The sequence below is a fragment of the Falco naumanni genome, chromosome Z (assembly GCF_017639655.2).
Source record: "Falco naumanni isolate bFalNau1 chromosome Z, bFalNau1.pat, whole genome shotgun sequence".
In the NCBI taxonomy this organism is placed as follows: Eukaryota; Metazoa; Chordata; class Aves; order Falconiformes; family Falconidae; genus Falco; species Falco naumanni.
The window spans coordinates 51,834,470-51,860,676 of record NC_054080.1 but is presented as its reverse complement, the minus strand read 5'-3'; the positions used below and the strand labels follow the sequence as shown (position 1 = coordinate 51,860,676).

Below are 26,207 nucleotides of genomic sequence, written 5' to 3'. Positions count from 1 at the left end.
CTTATTCAGGTATACAAAGCACAAAAAAAGAGCCTATTAAAGTCTACATAGATGATGTTATTTAATAATACGTAATGCAGGTGTGTGCTTGCATTTTTCACAATTGAGTGTTTCAAAGATGCTGTGAATGGTGACATAGAAGTCTACCATCATTTGGCTGAACAAGCAAGAAACCAGTTCCCATAACCTATCAAAGAAAGGCTGTGTCATGAGAGTGTTAAAATGCTATGCATAAGCCATGAAAGCAAAACAAAGCACCGGAAAAATACTGCTAATAAAGTCAAGGTAACAGGAACTTTTCTGAGTGTGTTAATAAGGAAAAAATGTAGTTTACTGTATTTCACCAGGTCAAAATCCTAAGCTTTTCAAAGACGTCTAACCTGAAACAAAGACTTTCCATTTTAGACTAGTTTAATTAAAAACAACAAAAGGCCCATATTTCAAGTCACACTATAAAACAAGGCAGCACGTCAATACAGTGGAGGAAAGTCAATCTTCTTTGTAACAATATATACTGAAGCTGTTATGTTGACTGCCAAAGAAAACCAGGAAGGAGGTTTTAATTGGTGGTGGTGGCAGTATTGGTAGTATTATTATTGTTGTTGTTGTTGTTACTATTATTATTATTACTATTACTACTACTACTACTACTATTATTGCTACTATTATTATTACTGTTGTTATAGTTGTTGTTCAGACAACACTGTAAGAATTAATCTATCCATTTCTAAAATATTCTAGGTGAACAGCTAAGCTGAAAATACAATGAAATGAAATAGGGGAATATGAGCAAAGTAGCTCAGAAGCACCAGGTGCTGGTGGAAGAACACCCCAACCCCGTGACAGTCTTGTTACATCCTGTCCCTCTGTGCAGACACTACCTGACTCACTGGGCTGCAGAAACACAGGGCAATGACAGGTCCTATAGTGCTTATGATTCCATGGTACACTGGATAGTTTCAGAAAACCAAGGGGCCCCAGGGGTGTGAAAGACAGTACATTATCTGGGAGTCAGAAGGAATGCACAGCAGGTTCTCCACCTCTATGGGCCCACTAGCTGCTCCTGAGGGACAGAACAGGGTCTTTCTCAGAGCTGGCAGAAAGGAGCATGTTGAAGAAAGGAACAAGTGGGTCCCTCAGATCACGCTACCTGTAATAGGCATATGGAGAGCCTTGAGAAAAATTAGAAAGCCTGTGAATACCTCACATGCTCCTCATTGTTCCCACTGTGCTGGGAAATGTCCCTTGTAAGGGTGAGGCAGAAAACATATTTTCATGAGCTGGGGTGATACTATGGATAAAGTCTCTTTGTCTTTATACACCTGTCCTAATGCCTTTTCCATAGGAAACAGTATCTGTCCCAACATATCTTTCAAGACAGAGGTCCAGGAAGGAAGCCTCAAAGACAGCCTCTGTGCCTGCAAGCACCCTGCAGCATCAAGCCCTGCCAGCAGGTCCCTAGCTGCTAGACCTCTCTGCAACTCATCAGTGGTTTCAGGATGCACCTCTGTTCTCTTCGCAGATGATTTAGTGAGGACTTCAAACCATGACAAAAGTTATTATCATCTTCAATATCAACAGTAACCACAGACAATAATGACACCACTTCAAACAAGATTTTTAACATATATATCTGTACATGCATTACGGTAACATACATATAAGTAGCCTATCTCACAAAATCAGAGGAAATTCATAAAATAGTTGGTGTTGACAGTATTTGTGAATTGCCTGTCCTACACTATTAAACCTGGTTTCACATCAGAACTTATTTCAAGCTTTTACCTGCTTGGCGGAGAGGACAAGGACCTCTGCAGATTTACACCCGAATTCATATCATGGTAATATGGCTGGCTCGGAAGCTCTCCAATTGGGAAGTTTACTCCAGTTCCTTGGGTTATGGGTGCTGAAAAACACATCATAACAAGTCAAGGATAATCTAACATTTTAGCCATCCTTTCATTATTAACACTGGGAAAAACATCAAGGTGTTACTACATGCATCTCATTTTCTGCCTCTTGCAGAAACCAAGTAGAGACGGATTCTATTGATATTTATATATCTAAAAAAGTGAATTATCTTCCCCAGTCCCTAGAATTCCCTTAGCAGTTATGCAGAAAAAAATCTGTTTGTTATGTAACAGATAACCTAGAATCATCAATATGAAAAGGTAATACAAACCTTAGCACAAAGTCAAGCCTTCTGTAGAAGGACTTCTGTAATGCATGAGGCAGGGTTTATAAGGACAGCTAACGTTGTTTATTGAAGAACTGAAATAACTGGAAAGAATAAACTTGGGGACACAAAAACCCTCTTTTTCCCTTAATGTTAACTCGTTTGTATTAATAATAGCTTTCTGTGCTGACTATGTTTTGCTGCCTCCTTTTACTTTCACACAGTGCCACAGGTGCTTCCTTGTGTATGTACACCTACACACAAACACACACACTCAGTGTTATCTTCACCTCCTTACAGGGTCTGTATACTGTACATCTTGGCATTTCAAGAATAAATTACACGTTACATATTGTGGTATATTTACCTTTGATTACTGTCTGTGCATTGTGCATTTTAGCTACCTTTGGCACTTAAAAGAATAATTGCATGTTGTATAATGTATCTGAAGGTTTGTGTATTTCCTGACAGTTAAAGTACAACTGTGTTGCGGCTTGAGGTTAAACAAAAGCTTGGTAAGAAATCCCACAGAAACCACATGCTTTAAAGCTTATTATTGGAAGTATATCGTGTCTAACAGCTGCAGAAGGTATAATTTCATAACATACTACAATATTGATCTTTTTTTAATCTGAACGGCCTGCTACTTTGAAATGCATTTAATCACATGACAACTAAATAAATCTGTATTTCACATATCCCCAGCCTCCTAAAAGCAAAACCATATCTTCAGCAAGCACAAAAAAGAGTATGTCCTAACACTGCATGATGTCAATGCTCAGTATTTTGCTGAAGGGCTTAACATAATTTTAATTGTTGAATATTAATTTCTGACCACAGCAAATGAAATGACACATGCATCTTAAACCTCACTTGAGTTAATTAAATTCCTCAAGCATTCTGACCTGGCATGAATTAACTTCTGTGCAAAATTTGGACAGACAGTTTTAGAAGCTTGTGCCTCACTGGTTTTGCCCTCACCTCATCAGAAAAGAGATTTTCCTGGACCATTCAGCTGTTACAATGTTGGTGTCATTGCTGTGGACACTTCTAACTTTAACTTTCAAGTATTTTTGTTCACTTCCTAATGAAGTCTTAAGAGAAATACTTTAATAATGTTTATACTAAAGGGAGAAAATAAGTGTTCAGAAAGCAATGTCAAATGAAAATATGCACAGTTTATGCCATACTATTATAGCAAATTCTTAGATGTCAACAAAACAGATCTTCTTACTTATATTCATTTTTTCTTTCTGTAAAAAAAGCTTCACATGTCCTTTTACATTTATACTTCGGGGGGGGGGGGGGGGGGGGGGGGGGGGGGGGGGGGGGTTGCATGTTTGTGTCCATGACATTTCTGATGTCAAAACAAGCTAATTTTATTAGAAACTCAATTACAGCCAGTGCTACGAGTAGAAGAAACACAAGCATGTAATATCCATGCTGTGATTTTTTTTTAAGAGCTACAAATTCAAAACCAAACTAGAGGAGTAATCAGATGGTTTGACAAAATACAAGGATATGCAGGATAACCTTAAAAAAGCTGCAAGTCTAACAAATAGAAGGTTTTGTTACATACAGTGGTTTTATTGACATATCCATTTATTAAGCTGTACAGAGGGACAAATTGATTCAATCTTTGAATTTCAGAGAGACAGTGTTTGTTCTATTACAAACACATGTAATATGAACTGTAAGACTGTGGTCAAACATATCAAAATTGTTCATGGTTATAGGCATTTTCTATGCACCTTACACCTTGAGAGAAAAAAAACTTCAGGAAAAAAACTTTCACTTGATTAGAGCAGGCTTTGGAAATTATTAAATGTAAATCATAACTTACTTCTGGACACCCTCACAAGTTCTGACACGTTGAACACTCCAGATTTTACAAAACTGTCTTCAAGGTACACTGAAAAACATCACAATACCATAATCAATATAATTGGAAGATTAATAATTAACTATATATAAGTTTACACACTGGTTAACAACAGTATCAACAGAGTTCCAGAACTATAATACACAGACCAAAGTACACTGAGAGCCGTTCACAGGATCTAACAAGAATTGAAATTCAGGAAGTGCAAAAAATCTTGAGAAGTTGTGAGAAAACAATTTTTTAATATGTGTACACAAACTAACAAGCAATACACTGAGTTCCTAGCTAACCATCCAGAACACATCTAAAACCTAGATCCTTTTATCAGTATCTTTTTTAAGTTTTTAAATCAGTATTTAACTAAAAACTGTATCAACTGGACTAGGCAATTTCACCATAGAGCAGTCCTGACCTCAGAAACATTTCTGCTAAAATTATACTGAATTCTTACTCTGCTGATAGTGACTTTACACTATCACCTCCATTACCAAATCACCTCTGAGGCAGATGAGGGTTTTATTATTATTTCCAGTAAAAGCAGGAACTGGGCAAAACAGCTGAGTTATTCAGTGCGGGGGTTATGAATATTGTGAATTATATCTCTAGAAACCTATGTTTAAGAAACCATGTATTATTATTATTTTGGCTAATGTTTACTCACTCCAAGATAAATGTAGATGGTATATTTTAGCCCTACCATGAAATTCAGGCACAACCTGTAGTACTCTGGTGAAACAACAGCTGATAATCAAGACTCATCTCAGTAGTGTAACAAGATAAACTCACGAAAAGGGAGCTGAGAAACCCAGGTTTCTGTGAAAGTCTCATATCAGTAATCACTGAATAAACTGATTTGACTAAATTTGAGATTAAATGACATCACGCTCCTTACAGGTAGGAATGCCAACCATTTACCCTCAGAAATACTTAGTTCTATACTTGGTCCACATTGCTGCTCCAACAGTATTACCTTTTTATTTGCTTTCATGTGAGAAGGTGCACTAAGATTTCTAACTGTGGCTTCTCTAGACTCTTTTCTGAATTAACATAGCTTTTTTCTTTTGGAAATACACTGTCAACATTCTGTTCCAAAAGTTTGGATGGGTAAAAGCATTCTAAATGTCTTAACTAATAAAACATACAAACAAATTTAAAATGCACCTACTGTAATATTTACTGATTTGGAAAACAACAGCTCAGTACTATTCTCCTTAGGTTTCTTTTGTCAATTACTGCTTTCATCTTCAAGTAATTAAACAACACAGTGCCACTGTAATCAGGAAAGCAACTGTAAAAGCAGCACGCTTCACTCAAGAGAACTATCCTTGGTACATCTGGAGAAGTATCTACTTACTTTTCAGCCAAACAAGGAAAGCAAAGGCAAAAAGAGTTTTCACCACTTGCTAGCAGTCCTACTAGGCCCACAGAGCCACCTCACCCAGCACCTATGGTAATATTTACCAGTGCAGGTATATGACCATGCATCTGACAACTCAAGCTGAAAGAATGTGAAGGGTTCACCTGAGCACATCTCCTGACATCTCTTTTACACACTTACACCCATGAAGCGAAAGTCAGTCTTTCCCAGCTGAAAAACCATCCCACGAACAAGTGCAGTGGGCTTGCACAGCACCATAAGCCTGTGGGATCATCCTGAATGATGTTATGCCAATGCTACCAGCTTCTCATCTTCCAGTCAACATCACTCCATACGATGTCCCTGCATGCCACTTCACACAATATCCCTACATGTCTTTATTTCCACTAGTAGCTAGGGAGACCTCCCTCTCTTTTTTTCCTCACTTCTACTCACATTCTTCTCCCTCTTGTTTTCAATACCTTCTCTCTATATCCATTACTTTTTCCTCCCTTATCGTCCTTCACCTTAATGTCACAGGCCTCTGCAACCTTATTCATCTCCAGTTTCTAAGAAATAAGAGCTTTTCTCTGTCATCGTCTGCATTCTCCTGCACCCTTTCTCCATGTTTTTTTCTCTGGATGAAAACATGACATGGCTTCTTAAGTACCTATTTCTTTGTTTGACAGAACTTGGCATACCCATATAATAAAAAATTGCAAAGAGTTTGTTTCTTTTCTCCTTCTTCCTCAGTTTTCATTTTTCAACCTAAGAATGGGCAAATTGGATGAACACTAATAATTCCTCCAATAATGGAAGTCTTTCCCTTCTCTGCCTATGGAAAGGAGATTCCTGATTTTAGTTGGCCTGTAAGTGAAGCGTGGCTTAAAAGTCAGTGCACAAACGTGCAGCCACCTCTGGAGATGGTAGTGAGACAAGACTGAACTTCACTGCTCCTTATCCACATGCACATGCACTTTGAAGCACTTCTCTCATTCAAGTTAGACTAACTTGAGAAATGCTTTACCCTAGTGTAGATTAGTCAAGCTATCATTACAGTGAGAACAAGCCCCAAGGCTCGTATTAAAAAACAGAAAATGCCCATGTAGGATTTATATGAGAACACAGGTGTATACGTATGTATGCACAGACACACAGAAACACATGTTTAATCTTCAGCCTTCTCTCATGAATTCTTAGGTTTTCTCACTGGCAATACTGAGTATACCCACGTAACGAAAAAAGCAATGTAGTGTGTTTCTCTCCTTGTGATAATGAAATGGGAGCAAGGGAAAAACTCTGCCACTGAGCGGTACCGCTGTTTATCACCCCCTCACAAAAGGATGCACTGCTGACAGATGGATCACTGTCTTTCACCCAGGTTTCACCCTGCCTTGGATTGTCCAAAAATAATGACACCCAAAGACAGATGCAAATGCTTTGTCTGACGTTAGGAAAGAGAGGGAAACTGCAGCTATTGTCAGTATCCGTCAACTTAAAAATCAGCTTGATTTTTTTTTTATATAATGTGACAAAATATTGTTAAAAAAATGATGCAACAATAAACAGTCTATGTCTCAGGTAATGAGCAAATTCATCCCGAGCCTCATGTTCTAACAGGGAAGGTGGATTCCAGTGGTACCTCTGAGTGCAGGAAAATAGACACATTATGTTTAGTACCAGCACCATTGGACTTCAACAGTTTTAACTAGTTAGGAAGACAATCCATGGTGGTTATATTACAGAGCTGCTTGGCTCCCAGCTGTGCAACAGGAAGATGTTCTGTGCCATCAGACTCTGTAATTTGTTGCAGAAACATGCACTCTATATACGATAAAGGATAAACAGCAAGACTGCATGCAGCAGGACAACAGAATAGGACATTTTGAGCTTAAAGTGTGAGACACTGCCTTTTGCCTTGCAAAGCTGATCACACTACTGAATAAAAGTTAACATTCATAGTCACACTATTACACTGCATGGAAGAAAAAAAAAATGTGGTGATACTCTGCACAGTGTATGTCTTACTGGTTTTTTTGATTAAGCATTCCCTAATGCACTGCTTGCATTAACATGTTGAAGAACCTTAAATTAGTATTCTTGATGTATGTTTCTGATCTGTTCAGCACCGAATCTAATGCACTTGATAACAGTCTATTGTTGTGTTCCTCACAGAGGATTTACTGTATCTTTTGATGGTCATGATAACACTTTGCTGTCTTTATTGTTCTGACCTAATATAAGCACTGACTATTGTAAATTTACTAAAATTCATCTTGCCTGAGAAAAAAAACTCTCTGAAATGCATTTCACTAATTGTCATTATTCTTAAAAATCTGAGTTCTACAAAAAGAACATTTCTGCCAAAACCACCATAGTGCAATTCTGTATAAACAGTCCGTAACTTCCAAAATCCATAAGTAACTGTGGGTTTTTTTCTGTATCTCCTTTTAGTTTTTGCAATGGGTGATTATAAAATCTGTCTTCTTTCCTTACTTTTTTTACAGAAAATTCATTTCTGAAAAATACACTTTTCAAGCAATACTACAATGACCAGACCAGTGCCATCAAGGATGAAAAGCAAACAGGTTAAGCCAAGGAGCAGTTTTGATCAGAAAGTTTCTCTCACACTGTCAGTAAGAGAAGAAACCTTCAGTAAACGCCTCCAGCTGCTGTAGAAGTCGTTCTGTCCTGGGCCTTATACCTCTTCCACTCTATTCCTGCACTATGCCTTCAAGAGCTGAGTTGCAAGTACAGCTTTTAACCATGGTAAGAATTAAAATGGGAGGGGGGGGGGGGGGGGGAAGAGGTTGTTTAAACCAACTGAAAAATATTTTCAGTTTGCACTAACTTGTACTGTAAAGGGCTTGTTCTCACGTTACTTAAAAGCTTACCAGTGACGTCTGGCTTTACAAATCTTTAACCAGCTTTTTTCATGTCTTCTGATTTAATTGTACTTTTATGAATAGGACACCTGTTTGCGTTCTGCCGCTGCATATTAACTAGTGCCAAAACCTAAAATTCCTTCCTGGTATCATTAAACATCCAGGTTTTTTTCACTGATATGGCCCTGATTTTGAGCGACTTATAAAACAACAATAAGGATCCAATCACTGCAGGGTACAATTGGTATTATTGTACTTTTATTTCTGAATCTTTAAAAAGAGGGATTATACAGTAGTAGATAGACGTACTAGCAGTGAGACAGGTTCAGGATCAGGAGCTGCTGAGAAGAAAGGCTGGAAGCTTCAGCCTGGTGTACAAAATACTAGTAGAGAGCTGCAGCTTGATTTCAAGTTTTGCAATGTAGCTGCTACAGGTTTGTCTGACTTCTGAAATTGCTACAATTAAGGATTAGATCTTTTCTTTGTATAGCTTCTTTTGTTTGAATCGTTTAAAGCTGACTTTTAAGGGATCAGCTCTTGCTGCTTTCTGAAGTATCTAACTTCTACAGGAAGCTTTTTTAATTTCAGCAGGAATTCTCAGTCAGAACTGGTAGTGAAAAATTACTCTCACACTGCTCACAGTAAGTTAACACACAGTCAGCAGACTTGCAGTTTGTTTTCTTATTGCATGCATTTTGAAGCCAGTATCTTAAAAAGAATACCAGAAACAGGCTCCCACTGAACAAGGATTTCTCAAAGGCAGTTAAGGGTGGATAACATGAGCCAAGGAGTGACACAGAAGATTTCAGTGATGTCATTTGAAACAGTTGAACTAAGATATGTCCAGAGAGCAAGGCTATTTTGCTTATTGCACGATCGTCTCCAGCCTGGTTGCATACCCACAGTTTGTTTTGCTTTTTTTCCTGAAAGTTGCATTGATGTTGTAACTGAGACAGGAAACAAACATTGCAAAAAGATCCCAACTGCACTGAACTTTTTACCGCAATAAGAAACTAAGCAGCTGGCTGTGCCATTTTCAAAAACAAGTAAGATTTTCAAAACTCTCAAGTTAAAAACTAGAAATATAATATCCTTCAGCACTGCAGTAATTTGAGGAAGTAAACATCTGGTTTAATGGACTCTGGAATCCATATACTGGAATCCAAGAAGTGAGTTTCTCCAAAATCTACCAAGAAACAGAAAGGGTAACTAACACAAATACATACTGCTTTCTGCTCCAGAGGGTCTCAGCCATGATTTAAAAAAAGGTCGGGGGAGCTGTCTTTTAAAAGCTGTAGGACTACCAGGTACCAAAAAATTTTCTGGTGCCAAAGCACCAAAGTTTCTGGAATTCTAAGTGGTAACATAAGAGTTTTTAGCAAATTCTTCTGTGCACACTTTGAAGTAAAAACCATTGTGCTCACCATTGAACACAACAGCATCAGAAGTGAACACAGCATCAGAAGTGATCACAGCATCATTTCTTTACACAGCAGGTTCATAAAGAAGGATAGCCGATGCAAGCAAAAATTCAGAAGTAATCTTAAACTAGTAGACAGTAGCAATCACCCACACCAAATTTCAAACCAGCATGCAAGGCCAAAAACTCTTCCTCTTGGAAAAAGGGGCTTTACAATCTGTGCTGGTTTCTGATTGTTGAGATAGCACAGCTGCACACTGCCCCCAGAATGCCCCACCTGGCTCAGGGCTGAATGGCATTACTAATTCATAGAGCATTTGGGAAAAGGGAGAACTCCACAGAAAATCAAGCCCTGACCAAACCCAACCCTGTTTTATTTGAAGATCACTATCTGAGATGGCACGGCTGCAGGCATACGGGAAACAGCAAGCATTTCAGTATATCCACTCCCACGCTGAAAAAGCAAGGTGAATATATTTTTGTTTAAATATAATTCTGTCTGAATCCCCAAACTGCTAGCATGGCATCATCGCTTTCACAAGCAAAGCTGCTTACAATGATGAGGCCAGGGAATATCTCCTCTATTTCTGTTAATTAGGGGGCTAATTCCCCATCCACAAGAGGGTAACTTGCAATACAGTACAATAATAAAACCATCTGTGTTCTGAGTCATTCAAAACTCAAAGACATTTGCTTATTGCATTTCCACAAAAGAGCAAAGGTTGAGACCATGCTCTTCTGCAGAGGTTATTTCTGAAACTATACATTCTGTAACTTAAAACTGAAATACTTATATCTAAAACAGTCATATACAGGCAAATTTATTACACATTTCTTAGGGCTTGATCCAAAAAGAATGTTCTCCCTGTGGCTGCTAGCCCATATGAAAGCACAAAAAACCCTTTGGGGTTCTACAGCTGCAAAAGAAGTTTGCATATTGAGATAGGTGAGGCTGGTTGCAAGCTTTTTGGCAACACCTCATTTAATTAGAAAAAAAGAAGATGGTGATTTCACTCAGGTCTTCTTTGGAAATGGTTCCCAGAATAAAATTTCTGGTGAAAATAGAAGGGGAAAACCAATTCTAGAGCACTGGGTCTGGGTCTGGGTATGCATATACTTATGCCTCGCTGAGATTAAGGATCTTATCACTAGATTAATTCCCTGACAACACATCATGAGTTACTGCAAAGGAAAGAAAAAGGGAAACAGTGGGGAGGAATGAAAGGCAGAGAGATGGTTTCTCAATCTCTCTAAGTGTGTCACCCCATATAAATAATGTAAAAATCATCAGCACACAGGCTCAAACCTGAGTCATCTGCATTCCTCATTCATCCCTGACTGACATAGAGTCTGCAAAATTTGTATGGAAATATTCCTTGCACCAGGTAAAGTGGAGTAAATTCTATCAGAAAAAAAAACAAACAAAAAAACAAAAAAAAAAAAAAAAAAAAAAAAAAAAAAAAAAAACCAAAAAAAAAAAAAACACCATTCCCTAACAGTCCCACTTGCTGGGAAACATAGCTCTAATAACCTATGAACTCAACCACCTGGAAAAAAGCAAAAAACTGAATTGTCTTTCCTCGCCAATGAGGTTCATCACTGTCTGTGTCAGGTTTCCTTTGCACCTTCTGAAAAGTTCTCTTTTGTATTCCCCAATGATGGGCAAGAATAGCTCTGAAAGACTACTCTCTTCCCAGCTCCATCCCAAAGACAAAAGACAAAGGACATGAAGCACCAGTAAGAACTAGTATCCACTCCCTCAGGTTTCCAGTTCTCTTGATTCTTCAAACTGTATTCAACTGTCTATCCTATCTTATTGCTATATCAAGATAACATTCTACTCTAGCAGTGCTGTTATTTCTTACTCCTATTTTAGCAGCTTTAAAAAACTGTGTTTGAAGATGAGCAACATGGCAACAATTGGACACAGCAGTGTTAATGCTGGCGTATAAACAAACCAAGTCTGCCAAGCAGCAACCTCACCACAACAGCAGGTAGCAAGTAACCTTATTAATGACCAACAGTTGTGGTCAGCAGGCTGTAAGTAAGGGAAAGAAAAATAAAACAGAACAAAACCCAGAAAATCCTCTACTAGAAGAGCTGGCTAGTAAGGATTGTATCACTGAACGCCAGAGTATTCTTCTGGTGCCAGTATCAAGAGCTTACTAGCAGTTCTAGGTGTTTTTCTCTCTTAATTTTCATATGCTTAACAGAAGAACTTACTGAAAGATCATTCCGTCTGTCTTCGGTACACACCCTCCCACACCTTTGCAGATATTTCAAGACACATATGTTAAGGAAAGCTCATTTTTTAGATTTTTCTTAAGCTAGATAAAAGACCTATGAGACTTGCAGGGAGCAAATAATACAGCATCACAATGAAACTGCCACACTAGGTCTCCCCCAACAGGCTGCCTTCAACCATAGCCCTGAGGAGATGCCCAGTAGAATAGTAAGAAACAGGGCAGGCCTGAAATATTTGGTTTGGTTGGTTTCCTGTTGGGTTATTTTGGGGGTGGGTGGGTTTTTTTTTTTGACTGATAGTGTGAAAAGCTCTAAGTATTTTAAGTTTTAAAACTTCTTAATCCAGGTGTGCCTCCATCTGTTTAGTCACCCTCCACAGATCCATGGACATGTCCATTCCCTCTTGGAAACTATGTAAACTTTTAATACTTAGCACTGCATTATTAACAAAAACTTTCAGATTCCAGGAACTTAATGACTGATGCGGACAACAGCAGTGTTCAAACTCTTCTTCTCTCTCAGTCCAGCTCAGTTCAGCTCATCTGTCTGGAACCTACTTAACAAACCCTGCAGAGAAGCAACCTTTACAAGCCAGCTCTCAGAAAAATCAGTTTCAATCTTTAGAAATATAGTAGATGAAATTTATGGAAAAATAAAACTTACAGGAGGATATCCCTGGATCTTGCTACAAAAGCTACATACCACTTTCACCACAAGCTACACCATCTTAATAGCATACAGTGCTATCAAAGTATTTAGTGTATTTGTAGGAATGTATTTTAAAGAGTTCCAGCAAGTGCTCTTAATGTTCTTTTGTTTGGCAAGTGACATTAACCTCCCTACATGGTTAAGACAGCAAATTACCAGACATCCTAAAGAATGCAACAGTCTAGCCAAACCTAGAAAAACCCACTTTTAACACCAGCAGCCTCGCCAACTACCACTCAGTTTCCAACGTCCATCCTCTTCCTTGGCAATGTCTTTGTGAAGGTAGTGGCATCCAAAAGCTAACAGCACCTATCCCTTGCCAACACCCTGGCTCCTTGACCTACAGGCATCAGACCAAAACATGATAGAACAAACCTCCCTGGCACTGCCAGTCTGCTGGCCTGGGACCGCAAACAAACCTCAGAGTGGATATCCTCTGGGGCTCTGACAGAAGTGACTGCCTGGTTCTAATAATAACAGTCATGTGAAGTTTAATAAGAAAGAACAGGACAGCAGTCCTTTTCCCAGACAAGCTGAATGGAGTGCAACTCCCTCCCATTCTCCTGCACAGCCCCAGAAGTCTTGTATTCTGCAGTCCCACAAACCTCAACACTTCCTCCCTGCCAGCTAACTCCAAGACAGTATCAAACAGAGAAGCTGAACAATGCTAGAAGTTCATGTATCCTCAAATAGACAAACGACATTCAGTTATGCCTGTCTCTGCTAAAATGAAGGGTTTCAAGGGAAGCAAGGCACAGCCTCCATTTTCTGTCCCCACTTGGCAGCAGATAAAGGAATAATACTTACAGCAGTGACTCCAAAGCATGAGAAAGTGTTATGATCAAATTTCAAGCAGAAATTTCATGGTGAAACCAGCAACAGAGTTCTCTGCCCTCTGTGTCCCCCTACCTTCTGGGACACTGGAGTGTGTCAAACATTGAGGCATCCAGTCTTGCCCCACAAGGCTGCCAAAAGAAAGCCTGTACAGCTCATCTGCTGCCCTGCCCAGGGCTCTGCTGCTGACAGCAAGATTACTCCTTGCTGGAGTAGCCTAGGGTTGAAAGTGAGAGCTGATGAGACTGAATTCACTAGACATGATCCTCGCTAGTGAAATATGTACTTCTACCTTCCTATTCCAGATACTAAGTAGTACTTTAAAAACAGAATTTTAAAACACGTTGAAGGTGAGTTTCCAGACCCTGCCTTCAGCTTCCCAAACCCAGATTACAAGGTTACAAAGGATCCTTAAAAAATGACAAGGGGTAATGCATTTGGCTTTTCTTGCACTCACAAACAGAAATATTCTAGGACAAAAATAAATGCTTTATAACTAAATGTTCCAAGTTTTACAAAACCATGATTATCTGTGAGGAATTTTTTCAGGCTTGTTTTAGGTGTAAATTTGCTGGCTTGGGTTTTGAAACCTCTATCCTACTTAATTTATGTCATGTATTAAATAGAAAAATAAAAGCCTACTCATAACATCCCACACAGTTTGGAGAGAAACAGCATCAAAGTCTCCAGCCAAAAGTGATTTCAAGCCTGTGTCATCCCTTGCAAAAAAAAAATCACATTAAAAAATCACTTTAAAAAAAGCCTACCACATTATTTTATTGTTCTGCCCTCATATATCTAAAACATATCTGCAATCTTCCAGTGTATGTTTCTGGTTTTTATATTACAGGAATATGGCTTTTTGTATAATGATCTATGATGGTTCTCCCACTTTTGGGTATTCATGTGCAACACACATGACTTATTGCACCACACGTAGAGAATACTTTGAACGTATGCTTAGTACAAAATTATAGAGCCACAATGCAGGTGTTTTCCCTAATATTTGGACAGATCCAGAAAATATTCATGTATATGTAACAGCCCAGCATCACATAATTACTTCTTGGTTAGACTGTTGTTCATTTTGTATTTAGAAAAAGAGTGAACTGAGTTAGTTGCAGCTTATTTCAGATAGACACTTCTGAGAGCCAAAAGGAAAAGATACAGCATGACAGTGGTGGCAGGAGTCACTCTTTAAGATGTGATACTATGTCTGTCACACTTGCTTGTCTTACCCCAATAAAATCCATAAAACAACAAAGATTTACAAGATTTACTAGCACAGTCTAGTTGATTAGAAGGATAACTCCATGAAAATACAAAGAACGTTTGGTCTGAACTGTGTGGAATGGCAAAGTCTGGGTTTGATTTTCTCTTGAATTTTATTTCTAGAGAATCCTTATAGGGACTGTTTACATTGACACGTCTCTCAAAAAAATTCCAGATGTTACTAGCATGACTCATTAATGTCATGTTCAAAAACTGTTCTGAGCTTATATGAAAAATATTAAAAATGAACATATTTGCATTTTATAATGCACATATAAAATAAAAGAAGCTGGTAATTCACATCACAGACTTAGAGGTAGGTCAACTGTGGTTTGTCTGAGATCAAGAAGATAATTGTAGTTTTGAAGACTTTTATATAAGTAAAGTTATTTGGGCACTTCTCTCCTTACTCCTTTTCCCATTCCCACTTAGAAAATTTCAAAAACCATGAACTGAAAGAAAAATTCCTTAGATTAAATGAATGTTGATGGAACTACAGTTAAGGCATTGCCAGTTGAAAAGAACTAAAGTAATCACAGCTTGTCCTGATTATATGTACTTACCAGTGCAAAATAGTTGCTGACCAATTATGCTCTCTTTAACTATAAACAATAGTATCTTTGTTCTTAAACAATGTTAGATGCACATGTTCTGGAACTTATATTTACCTGGTGGATTCTTGGCAGGATCATTGTGGCTTGGACTTCCTGGTTGTCCAGAATCTATAAAGAAATGAAAGAAATGCTTTACTAATTTGTTTTGAAAGTATCTCACAACCTTTTAATACCCTCCTTCAGTAATAAACTAATACTTAACTTTGTTCTTTAAAGGTCATTTCCCTGACTTTCTACATGAAGGCATTATTGAACAAACACACTATATGTAACCCATTTTATGCAGCAGAAACATTGTGAAAGATGCAATGATCCTAATAAGAGGAATTCACAGATCACTGAATAAGGACAAAAGAGTTATTCACGTAAATATTCAAGTTGTAAACAAATCTACAAGGGTAACTTTTCATTCCCTTTTCCTCCATCCCCCAGATATAATATTGCATAATCAGCAAAGCAAAGGTAGTTTCTTCTCAGGCAATGACCAGAAAGACATACTGGATCAGGCAACTAACGGTGTTTGCAGTGATGAGTCCTGTTTCTTTACCCTTTGCTTAGAACACAAAGGCCTGCACTGATTCCACAGACTCAGGACTGCACTGAAGATATGACTGTCCATTTTAATACAATATAGGCTTTGTCTTCCTAGTCTGTGAGAACTGCTAGTGCGAAATGAAGATTAGGTAACATAAAAACTAACAAAACCCAAACCCTGTAGACTTCAAAGAGTGTTCTTTTCATGATACATACTCCTAATGAATCACAAGAAGAATGCAATTTGATGTTAACACACTAAATAATAAATTGTATCCTTATTCATTAAAGCAGTTGTTTCAAAAACTCTCTTCTTTTTACTGTATTCCCACACCAATAATACAACAAAACCCTGCTCCACAGCAAGAAATTGTTACTAACAAAGTAAGACATGATAGACACTCTTGCATGCAAAGACAGTAAGAAATTAAATGAAGGATAACCATTTGTTCCGTATATGGGTACCTAAAATAGAGTAGTTTTACAGTCTGGATTAAAAAAATATCCATTTTTTAAATGCAGCTGTGCTTGTTAGTGACATAGGACCACCGAAAGTTTGCATCATAGCACTACATAATTTGCTGCTACCAAATGGACCCCAGAGGGAAGTCACAGTTCTTGAATGCTTTGCTGCTTTAGTGTCCAGATTAAAGAAAAAGAAGATGGAAAAGGAGAAAAGTACACATAACAGATACTTGTCCTTCAGTCCTCATCGCTTCTTCTTAAAGCCAATGTAGCCCTCAACCTAGAATGAAAGATCTCCTCTATCTGCTACCAGAAGTTCATTGAAATATATTAGTGGCTTAGCAAATGTGGCTTTATATACATGTTTCTGAAGCAATTTAAGTTAATACAAGCCTGATTCTGCAGAAGGTGTTATTCGAGACAGAAATCCATTTCATAATTTCAGTTCTACTGAATTCATCTGAATGACGGTTGTCACAGAGACAAGCATCTAGGGATGTACCAGAGTACTGGAAGACCAAGGCACATGTGAAACCCAGTTCTGACGGCATTAAAAACACAACTAAACTTTCCAATACTGAGTGAAATCACTCTTGTACATAATAAAATATACACTGCATACCAAATTCCACATGAAATCTCCTCTATCTTCTTCAGCCTTGGGTAGGAAGAATGAAGAGGGCAGGCCTCCCATCAGATTTTGCATATCCCAAGGTTTAGCCACTTGGGTTTCCTTAAGAGTCCTACTGTACAGCACAATACATAGCCATTCAGTAGGCCTGTTTCTTTTCATGATAAAATACAGAAAATCCCTTTAAAAAATCAAATCAATTTAATTTGCAAACTCAGTCAGCTGCAAGAAATGCTAAAGATATGATGCGTCTTTGCATATGGACCTTTATATGGACAAAAGTCCTTTTTCCTGGGTTGCAATAGGAAGGTTCACCCTGCAGGGGGTAAACTTTAATATTATTCTAATAGGCATTCTCTGCTTCTGCAAACCGTACATATTATTATTTATATTAAGATTCTCAGAAAGGATTAATTATATCTGCGGGTATAACTACTGCAGATATGTGATTAAATGAAATGTCAGTGTGGTAGCAGATGCACCCTATAAAGCTTGGACAGTGTAGCCGGAGGAACACAGAGATATGAAACTGGATTAATGAGGCCTACCAGAAACTAGCCTTTCAAGTTTTCTCCTGTTAAAATTCACTAAGAAGAAGCAAAAAGTGAATAAGCTTTTTTAGCTCTTGCACAGCAGTTTGCCTTTACTTCTGCTTTCTCATTGTCAACATGGACTCTTTCTGGATCCAGGATTTAAAGACTGATGGTCGTTTAAACAATTCTTTTTTATAATATAGTGAGAAACTTAGCAAAGAATTTTCCAGTTACAGGGATATGCAGTTGGCTAGTTATTATAATTCTCCAGTCAGACCTAGTTTTGGTTTATGTTAACTACTTATCAAATGACTATTTTTACAGTTTGATTCTCACAGAGCATTTTGAGCAGTAGATGCTACTAAGACACCCACTAGTGGGGTCTCAATGATCTTGAGAAAGCAAAGAATCATTGTAAACTGAATATGAGAAGCAACTTACCTAACCCTTCAATTAAAGCAGTTGAGAAAGCAAAGAACTGTATTCTGTATGAGTATCAACCTCTGTCACTCTGCACTTAAAAGCTCAGAGAAGTGTCTCATTCTCAGAATGAAGGACACACACCTGAGATGGCCTGTGACCATCCAATTCTCTTACTAGTGTCAGTAATTATAAAGAACACTCCTGATTTGATTGGATGCAAGTAGCCTTTCAAAGTACAAGAGAACCATGATCATTATAGGAATAAATTATATGAATAACTTAATTTATAAGCAGAACATTGACTAAAAAGAGACAATGGAGCAGCACTCTTCTAAAAGAGGGAGTAAGAGGCACTTTCGGAAAGCCACAGAAACTAAGAAGCAAAAGACATGTTAAGACACTTTAAATCTTTCTTTGTCCTCATCTGCACAAGATCATTAATTAACAACATGAGCCCTGGGTTTAAAAATTGCAGGCTTTTCTTCCAGCGTGATGGAGAAAGTAATAAACCAGACTCATTGTCTGTCTAGCTGGCTTTGCATTCAATTTTCCCACCCAATAATTCTGTGCACATTTTAAAAAACACATACTTCCTAAGCTAGAAGGCGTAAGCAAAGTTATACAACTATCAGCAAATAAAAGCCCATTATGTAAATGTGATGAACTGAAATTTTCAACATTGTCATTTAGGTAGCTGACAACTGTAAGTTCCCACAGTTTATTCTCTTTCTTTGGGTTTCGTGGTTGTTTCTTTTTTCTTTTTTCTTTTTTTTTTTTTTTGGGGGGGGGGGCGGGGCAGGGGTTGGTGTTTGTGTGCTTGAAAAACCTTCTCAAATTCTATTGTCAATGTGCTTTTCTCAAAAAAATGCTTTCACACTGACCTCAGAAGTACTTATCCTTACTTGCTACAGAGCAAAAGTTCACCTACCCATACCGTTTCCACAGAATGGCTTTCATAGGAGCCTCACAACTACAGTGAGTGTATCTTCTACTCTGCTTTTCTTGGTATACTGACTGATGCTGAATGATAAGTTATTGCCCCATGGACGAACACTTTACGTAAGAATTGTTCAAGCCAGTCTTTACTCTTACCTGGTAGATATTCATGTAACCCTGACACACTTTATGTCATTTATCTATCATGATTCAGTACGGCTAACACCAGGACGTTCACTCTTTACCTCAAATTACTCTTTGTTTTAGAAGATGGTATGAAAGGATGGGTCAAGAAGCTCGTATATTTTGTACTTTAATTGTTTCCCATGTTTTCATTTCTAGGGGTAAATCCCAATTAGTATATATGAGTGCAGGCAACTGTCACTGCAGCCAAGGCTAAGTAAAACTGACTGCTGGGGCCTGCTGCTGGTGAGAAAAAAACATCCATTTCCCCTGCCATACACCAGCAGAAAGGTGCTGCCATGATACATCACTCTTGGCTTCATAAAGCAGAAGGAAGGAGGAAAAAAAAGCTGGCAGTTTGCCATCTGGTGAGGGATGAGATGCTCCCTCCCTTTACACCACATTGTCTTTGACCAAAAGCAGCAGGGAGGATGCACACCCCAGCAAAGCCAAGAATGTCACACTGCTGTTCACCACCTTCCTGAGGGGTTTTTAGTATTGCTCACCTCAGTAGTCTGATCTTTCATTTTTCAGCTGATAAGAGAGAATACAGCCTTCAAAAAGTAAGTTATGCTAAACTTCCCTTATGCCCCATACTCAACAAGGAATTTTGCTTTTAAGGCTTTCTGCATTAGCATAACACAGAAGGCCCTGAAAACAGAGACAGAATCTGTAATAAGAAAAAATACTTTCTTGACCCATGTCTTAGAAATAAGCAGATTCTCCACATGTGTCATACCAATCAAACAAACTTTCTCAGTGGTTTCAATGAACACATTTCACTTTTCATTTGCCGCAAGCTAGGAGACAGCCTTTGCATTCAGTTAATCTCAGCTGACAGACACTAATTTAATCACTCACCAACATGTTAATACACCCTTGTTCCTTGATAGTCCATTATTTGGGTATGGAGAAGGACAAAGGACCAGAGAGATGTGACACTATGTAAGCACCAATTTGATGCTGTTCAAGCCTTCACATACCTAGATGGCACCTGACTTCACATCTGACAGAGTCACCACCATGAACAAGAATCACAGCTACCTCCAATGCTGTCATCCTTCAGGATTACATTGTCGCCTGGTATCACAAAGTTGAGGCAAATAGTTGTACCCCTGAACATCACAGGACACACTGGCCTGGTGGGTACCTGGGGAGGTCTCCAGTCCCAGCCCCAGCCCAGGGAAGGCTTAGTCATGGGATCAAACTCAGCTGCTCAGGACTTTACAGTCAAGGCATGAAACTCCTCAGGGATGGAGACGGCACAACCCCCTTGGGCCCCAGTTCCACTGCTGGACTGTCCTCATGGGGAAAAGACTTTCCAGATCAACTATCTTTCAACTACTTCCAGAAAACTGTCATTGTATGAAAGCATTCATGGCAACAAAAAAGCAAGGTATCTCTCTCCCCTCCAAAGGAAGTAATGTGATCAGCAAGAATCCATAAAGTAAATAAATATGTAATTTAATCTCTGTACTTTAAAACATTATCATTAATTATTATTTTCCTAACTTTACTACACGCTTACCTTCTGCTTCCTACATTATTTTACCTTGAAAAAGCACCTGATTAGATTGATAAACTTCCCAAACACTTTTAAAAATTATATTTTGCAAAATCAATGTCTTTCATTGTACACTTTTTCTGTATCTGATGACACCGAATTATTGTACAATTTCATGAGCATTATACGAGAGTTTGTTTATGGTATAAACAAGCTGAAAGTGCTTTATTGCAATAAGAATCTACTGAAATGATGCTATAAACATGGACATGGAACTGTTGCAAGTACTACCCTTGTTGTCATAAGTAAGTTAACTTGAGGGGGGATTTATTTTTCACATTTTCATAGACTGCTACATTTAATGGAAATACTTTCCCTGAAAATTTTGGCTCACTGATTTCATATGACAAAATGTTCACTCCCAACACTTTCTGTGCTAGACAACAAGTCCTATGAGAAGCGGTTGAGAGAACTCAGGTTGTTCAGTCTGGAGAAAAGAAGGCTGAGGGGAGATCTTATCGCTCTCTACAGCTACTTGAAAGGAAGTTGTAGACAGGTGGGTGTTGGTCTCTTCGCCCAAGTAACAAGCCATAGGACAAGAGGAAACATCCTCAAGTTGTACCAGGGGAGGTTTAGATTGGATATTAGGAAAAATTTCTGCACCAAAAGGGTTATCAAGCATTGGAACAGGCTGTCCAGGGATGTGGTAGAATCACCATCCCTGGAGGTATTTAGAAGACATGTAGATGTGGTGCTTAGGGACGTGGTTTAGTGGTGGACTTGACTGTGTAGGTTTACAGTAGGACACTATGATCTTAAATGTCTTTTCCAGCCTAAATGATTCTATGATGCTCTCATTCTATATCCTTGAAGACGTATGGTATAAACCACAGCTCACACAAGGAGGAAGCAGCACCTCAAAAAAACAAGCAGGGCTTCACCATAAGGAAGATATGTTTGCAGGACAAAACCTCACATCTTTCCCCAGCAGCATATACTCTGCTAGCAATATGCCTTCATGACACCCAGACTGAAACCCTCCACAACACAGAAGCGGTGACTGTGTTAAAAAGGTCATTCTGCTACCCTTATTCTACAAGGAGTTCCTCTGTGTTCACCAGGATTGCTATCTAGCGCAATGCTATTGGACTGCGTAAGTGTATGAGGTGCTAGTCCTAAAAGGTTTTCATCTGCTTAGTATTCATACAACTGGTGGTAAATGAACTGCACAGAGAACTGAAGTTTGACATTTAGGTGTAAGTCATGGGGCAGTGGCATCAGCTGCCAGCCAACACTGCGCTGGAAAACCCTGCTGGCCGTGCAAGGAAGGACTGCTTGTTGCTCACCTTGCAGAGGTGGTGTGGCATCTAGTTTTCTGAAGACATATTATTAGATTTTATCCATTTGCAGACCTGGTTTCCACACATTTAAGTAAGCATACCAAAAAAATCTATGGGCAAAGGCTGTTAAGCCAACACAGAAATAGCAGTCCTGGTTGCTATTGATATAAGGTGTATTCAAATCTCAAGAAAGCCTCAGTTCCTCAGTGCAAACTCTGTTTTAGCAAATAATACCCACTGCTTTTTGCTTCGTTCATTAGTTTGCACCCAGGAGGCATGGGAGGGACCTCTTGGGAGACCACAGCAGTGGCAGGAGCTGCTCTGAAGGCTGAACGTACTGATGCTATGAGGCAGGCTTCATCAGCACACACGTGCCACACCAGGAGCCATGAGGCACCATAAGAGTGACCTATGCCCTTTACCTTGAAAGGCTGCTGGCACCTAACCTTCGCCTACCTGGAAAAGGCAGCGGGGAACAGAGCTGGCTGCTGGCCCCAGAAAGCTAAGGTACATACCTGTGTTGCTCCCTGGCTCGGGTAGGTACCCAGGTTTTAGCCTAAACAGCCCTGTCATCTCACAAAAGCTCTCAGGGCTCAGACATGGAGGTGCTTCCACAGGGAGACATCTGGCCCAGCAGGCAGAAGCTGGGCTCTGTTTTCATTTCAGTTTGAACCTGTTTGCTCTAGAGTGGGGACATGGCAAGAGCTACTCAAGTCATCAGCTGTCCCTTCCCAATGCACTCCCCTGTGCCCTCCTACAAGAGAAAAGCCCTCCTGCAGCTGGTGCAACTGGGAGAAACCCCACACCTGTCAGCCGAGTGCCCATCCACCCCTCTGGGACACACTTCCCAGCCCTCATGGCAGGGACTTGCAGCTGGGGCAACATCACGTTCAGGATGGCCAGGGCGATCCCACCACCCAGGCACCAGCCACATGAGCTGGCAGCGAGGCAGCACGTGGTGGCTCAGGGCGTCACAGCCATGTAGGTCATGGCAGACTCTCCACTTCACCTCCCCTTTTATCAGCAGCTCAGATCTGCTGCCACCAAGTCACCCAACTGGCCATTGTTGAGACTGTTAACTTTTCTTCAGTGTGTTTTAATTAGGTAAACAAAAAATGGTAATTAAATCAACATTACGTAATGTGTTTCTGATTTGTAATCTCATTTAAATTAATTAACTGACTCAGTCCTTGTTTAGTTTTTAAACTGACCTAGTTAAGAAGTGGAGCTCTGGGAGTAAATCCAGTTTTTATAGAGTTGAAAGAATTTCAAGGACCTAGAAGCACTTACCAGAACCAAAATAGCAATAAGTACAGTCAGATTTCCAGTGTCATGTCCCATGCACAGATTTATCTTTTCAATTTAAATTCCCTTATTTATTTATGTAAAATAAATCACAACACTTATTTATTCAAAATATTTCTTATACAATTTATAAAGACCATATGTTTCTCATTTTGAAAACTGAACAACTTTCCCCAGCTGTGTTCTAAGTTGTGCATGGAATATATACGTATTATATATGTGCATGAACACACACATTTTTAAGTTAAGAAAAGGGTTGTATTTTTTCATGGCCTGAAACAAATGTTTCCCATACTTCATAATATTAGCTGAGCTCTTTTTTGACATGTACATTAAGAAAAGCTTTACACAGGTATCTTGCCACATGTGGACGAATGTGTAAGAATGATGTTTCTTTCCAAAACTTGCTGGATTCAGTAGGAAAGGATGAGATATGAATGCTTAATCTTATCCATCTGGAAGATACTGTGAATACTAGCTACAGTCAGAAACATTCAGAAGTTGTTCTTGGAAACCAAGAAACCTTTTGTATTAAGTTATGTATATATAATAAAGGGCTTTTATTGCGGATTCTTCAGAAAATTAAAAGCAAAAGGTAGAACACAGTGAAAGACTTATCTGGGTATTTAGAGAAGAAAGAAATTATGTGATGAAAAAGTTTGCATTTGCCTGTAAATAATAGGAATTTCCTTGCATATACCTTCAGCTAATTAACCAACCGGCCACTTCATTATGTTGTGAAAGACAAAGGTTGACCCTCCCCTCCATGCAATGTATATTACTGAAAACTGCATGGAAACGGGTTTCATGGAAGTCAACGCGGATTTTACCACTGACTCCCATGCAGTCAGGATTTCATTTTGTGTTGCATTTCAGGGCAGTAAAGCAACAAGAGCTCAGGGAGATAAAATACACATTTGCACTGCATAAGGCAGTATTTTTAGGTACAGGATAATGATGACATGACTACAAAACCCATCAGTTTTGTTACAAATCTCTGCCAAAGGTTGTTAAAATCAATGGAGAGCTGCTCCAGCAAGATTTGGATGAGGCATTTAATGGTAAATTACAGTTTAAAAGTACAAAAGAAAACATAGTTCAACAAATGCTTTAGGATAGGACCATATTTTTTCTTCGAATTGCATTGCATCGCATCCTCCACTAAAATATAAAGTAATAAAAGCTGGATTCTTCAGCCTTTCAGGAAGCTACAATCATACGCTGCTTCATAAGTCTAAAACATCACCTGACAAAGAACCCACAAAGTAGTTTACAAATATTAGCAGAGGCTCACGAGGCCTCTCTATTATTCTGTAGACAGAGATCTCTTAAAACGCTAAGTACGCCACCACACTATGTGGTAACTGGGAGAAATAAACAGCAATTAAACTAAAATGCTGGGGTTTTACATATCATGGAAACTCCAAAATCAGACTAGAGCACTACAGTGTTCAGCATTTCCTCAAGCCAGCTAAGAACAGCATGAGGTAATACCTTTGCCAGTAAGTATAACTGTTTGCAGGAGCCCAAAACAAAATTAAATGTTTTCTCTGAAACAGGAGAGAAAAAGCTTAATGATTTGACAACCTGGGCGTCATTGCACTGTTTCTAAATACTGCAACATTTACCAAAGGATCTCCTAATTTTGATCCATGATCCAAAACGCTGCCACAACTATGTTTTCATTTCAATTAATTTCAGCTTTAGGACTGGCAGTAAAACACAACCTTTAGCATAAAGAATATGGAATACACCAAGAAAAGACCCCAAAAGAGGGATGGTTTGGTTTTGGTTGCTTGGTTGGTTTGGTTTTTTTCCAACCACTGCCTATATACTGCTGAGTATTTCTTTTCTTGAGATTGCCAGTTGTGCTATGTGCAATTTTTTAACATTGGGATATTCATTTACATCTAATACAGATGGAGCATAAGTTCTGTATATCCTTAAGTAACATATTTATTATCATAGACCATGTTTATGACATCAATGTCTCAAATGACAGTATATACACAAATTTGTAGGTTATGTAACCATATTCTTTATAAAGTGGATTTAATTCGACCTGCTAGAATCTAAATATTCATAGACAAAATATGCATCACTTTACCTGTCCATATTCCTACACACGTACTATTAAACTGACAGTGACAAAAGAAAGATTAAATCTATCAGTGGGCACTTAGCAGGTAATGTACAGGAATTGGCTAAGAAAAATCATCCTGATTTTTCATATCAGTGGTTCATAAACTTGACTAGAATTACCTGTGTGCTCACAACCACCATGTTTATTTTCCAGCATATGCCAGTTGATAATAAGTAAATAACGAGAAGAGATAATGTATAGAGTACTGGAGCAATACTCATCAAATTCTGATCAATGCATGCCAATGCATTGATTTTCTGTCTGCTTTGACCTTTTACAGTAGATAAGAATTAGAAATACCCAGTCACATGATGTGCCACAGGAGAACTTAAAAGTGTAGAACTGACTAACCCACAGAAACAGTTCTGGGTTTGGGCAGGGATGCTCTGCAAAAAGTTCAAGTAATTGCTTTTTAAAGCATATAACCAAAAAAGAAAAAAGAAGTATCCTGGTTTAAACCATGTCTTTCACATTTTAAACAAAGCAATTTCGAACAATGTTTTCCCACAGGCTACCTATTTCTCCATTAGCAATAATACTGCTGTGGCAGTCAGACTGGTCAAAAGCTATAAAAAAACCCCATTAAATCCTACCCTCATCATGTTCATTAGTGCCTTCCCAAAGTAATTTTGTCATTCTGTGGCTAACATTACATGGGAGCATCTGTTTTGTAATGCTATAACTTCCACTGTATATTACACACCAGCATATCCCTTGCTTCTGCTGATTTCTAATGCATTGGCATCATCTATGTAGGTGAAATTCCCTGACATAGGTACAACATCAAATGCAGTCCTGCAACGAAGATTTTAAAATAT

The 26,207-nt window shown here is 38.7% G+C and overlaps 1 protein-coding gene across 10 annotated transcripts in view; it reads right to left on the bottom strand.

Annotated features, from left to right (window-relative positions):
- Positions 1 to 26,207, bottom strand: part of NFIB (nuclear factor I B) — a 274,440-nt gene that overhangs the window by 62,192 nt on the left and 186,041 nt on the right. For all 10 annotated transcript variants that reach the window (XM_040580935.1, XM_040580926.1, XM_040580928.1 and 7 more), the window contains exons 3-5: positions 15,447 to 15,500; positions 4,020 to 4,088; positions 1,786 to 1,906 (exon numbers count right to left, since the gene is read on the bottom strand). In XM_040580935.1, coding sequence (XP_040436869.1) covers positions 1,786 to 1,906; positions 4,020 to 4,088; positions 15,447 to 15,500 — 244 coding nt within the window. The remainder of the gene's footprint in view (positions 1 to 1,785; positions 1,907 to 4,019; positions 4,089 to 15,446; positions 15,501 to 26,207) is intronic.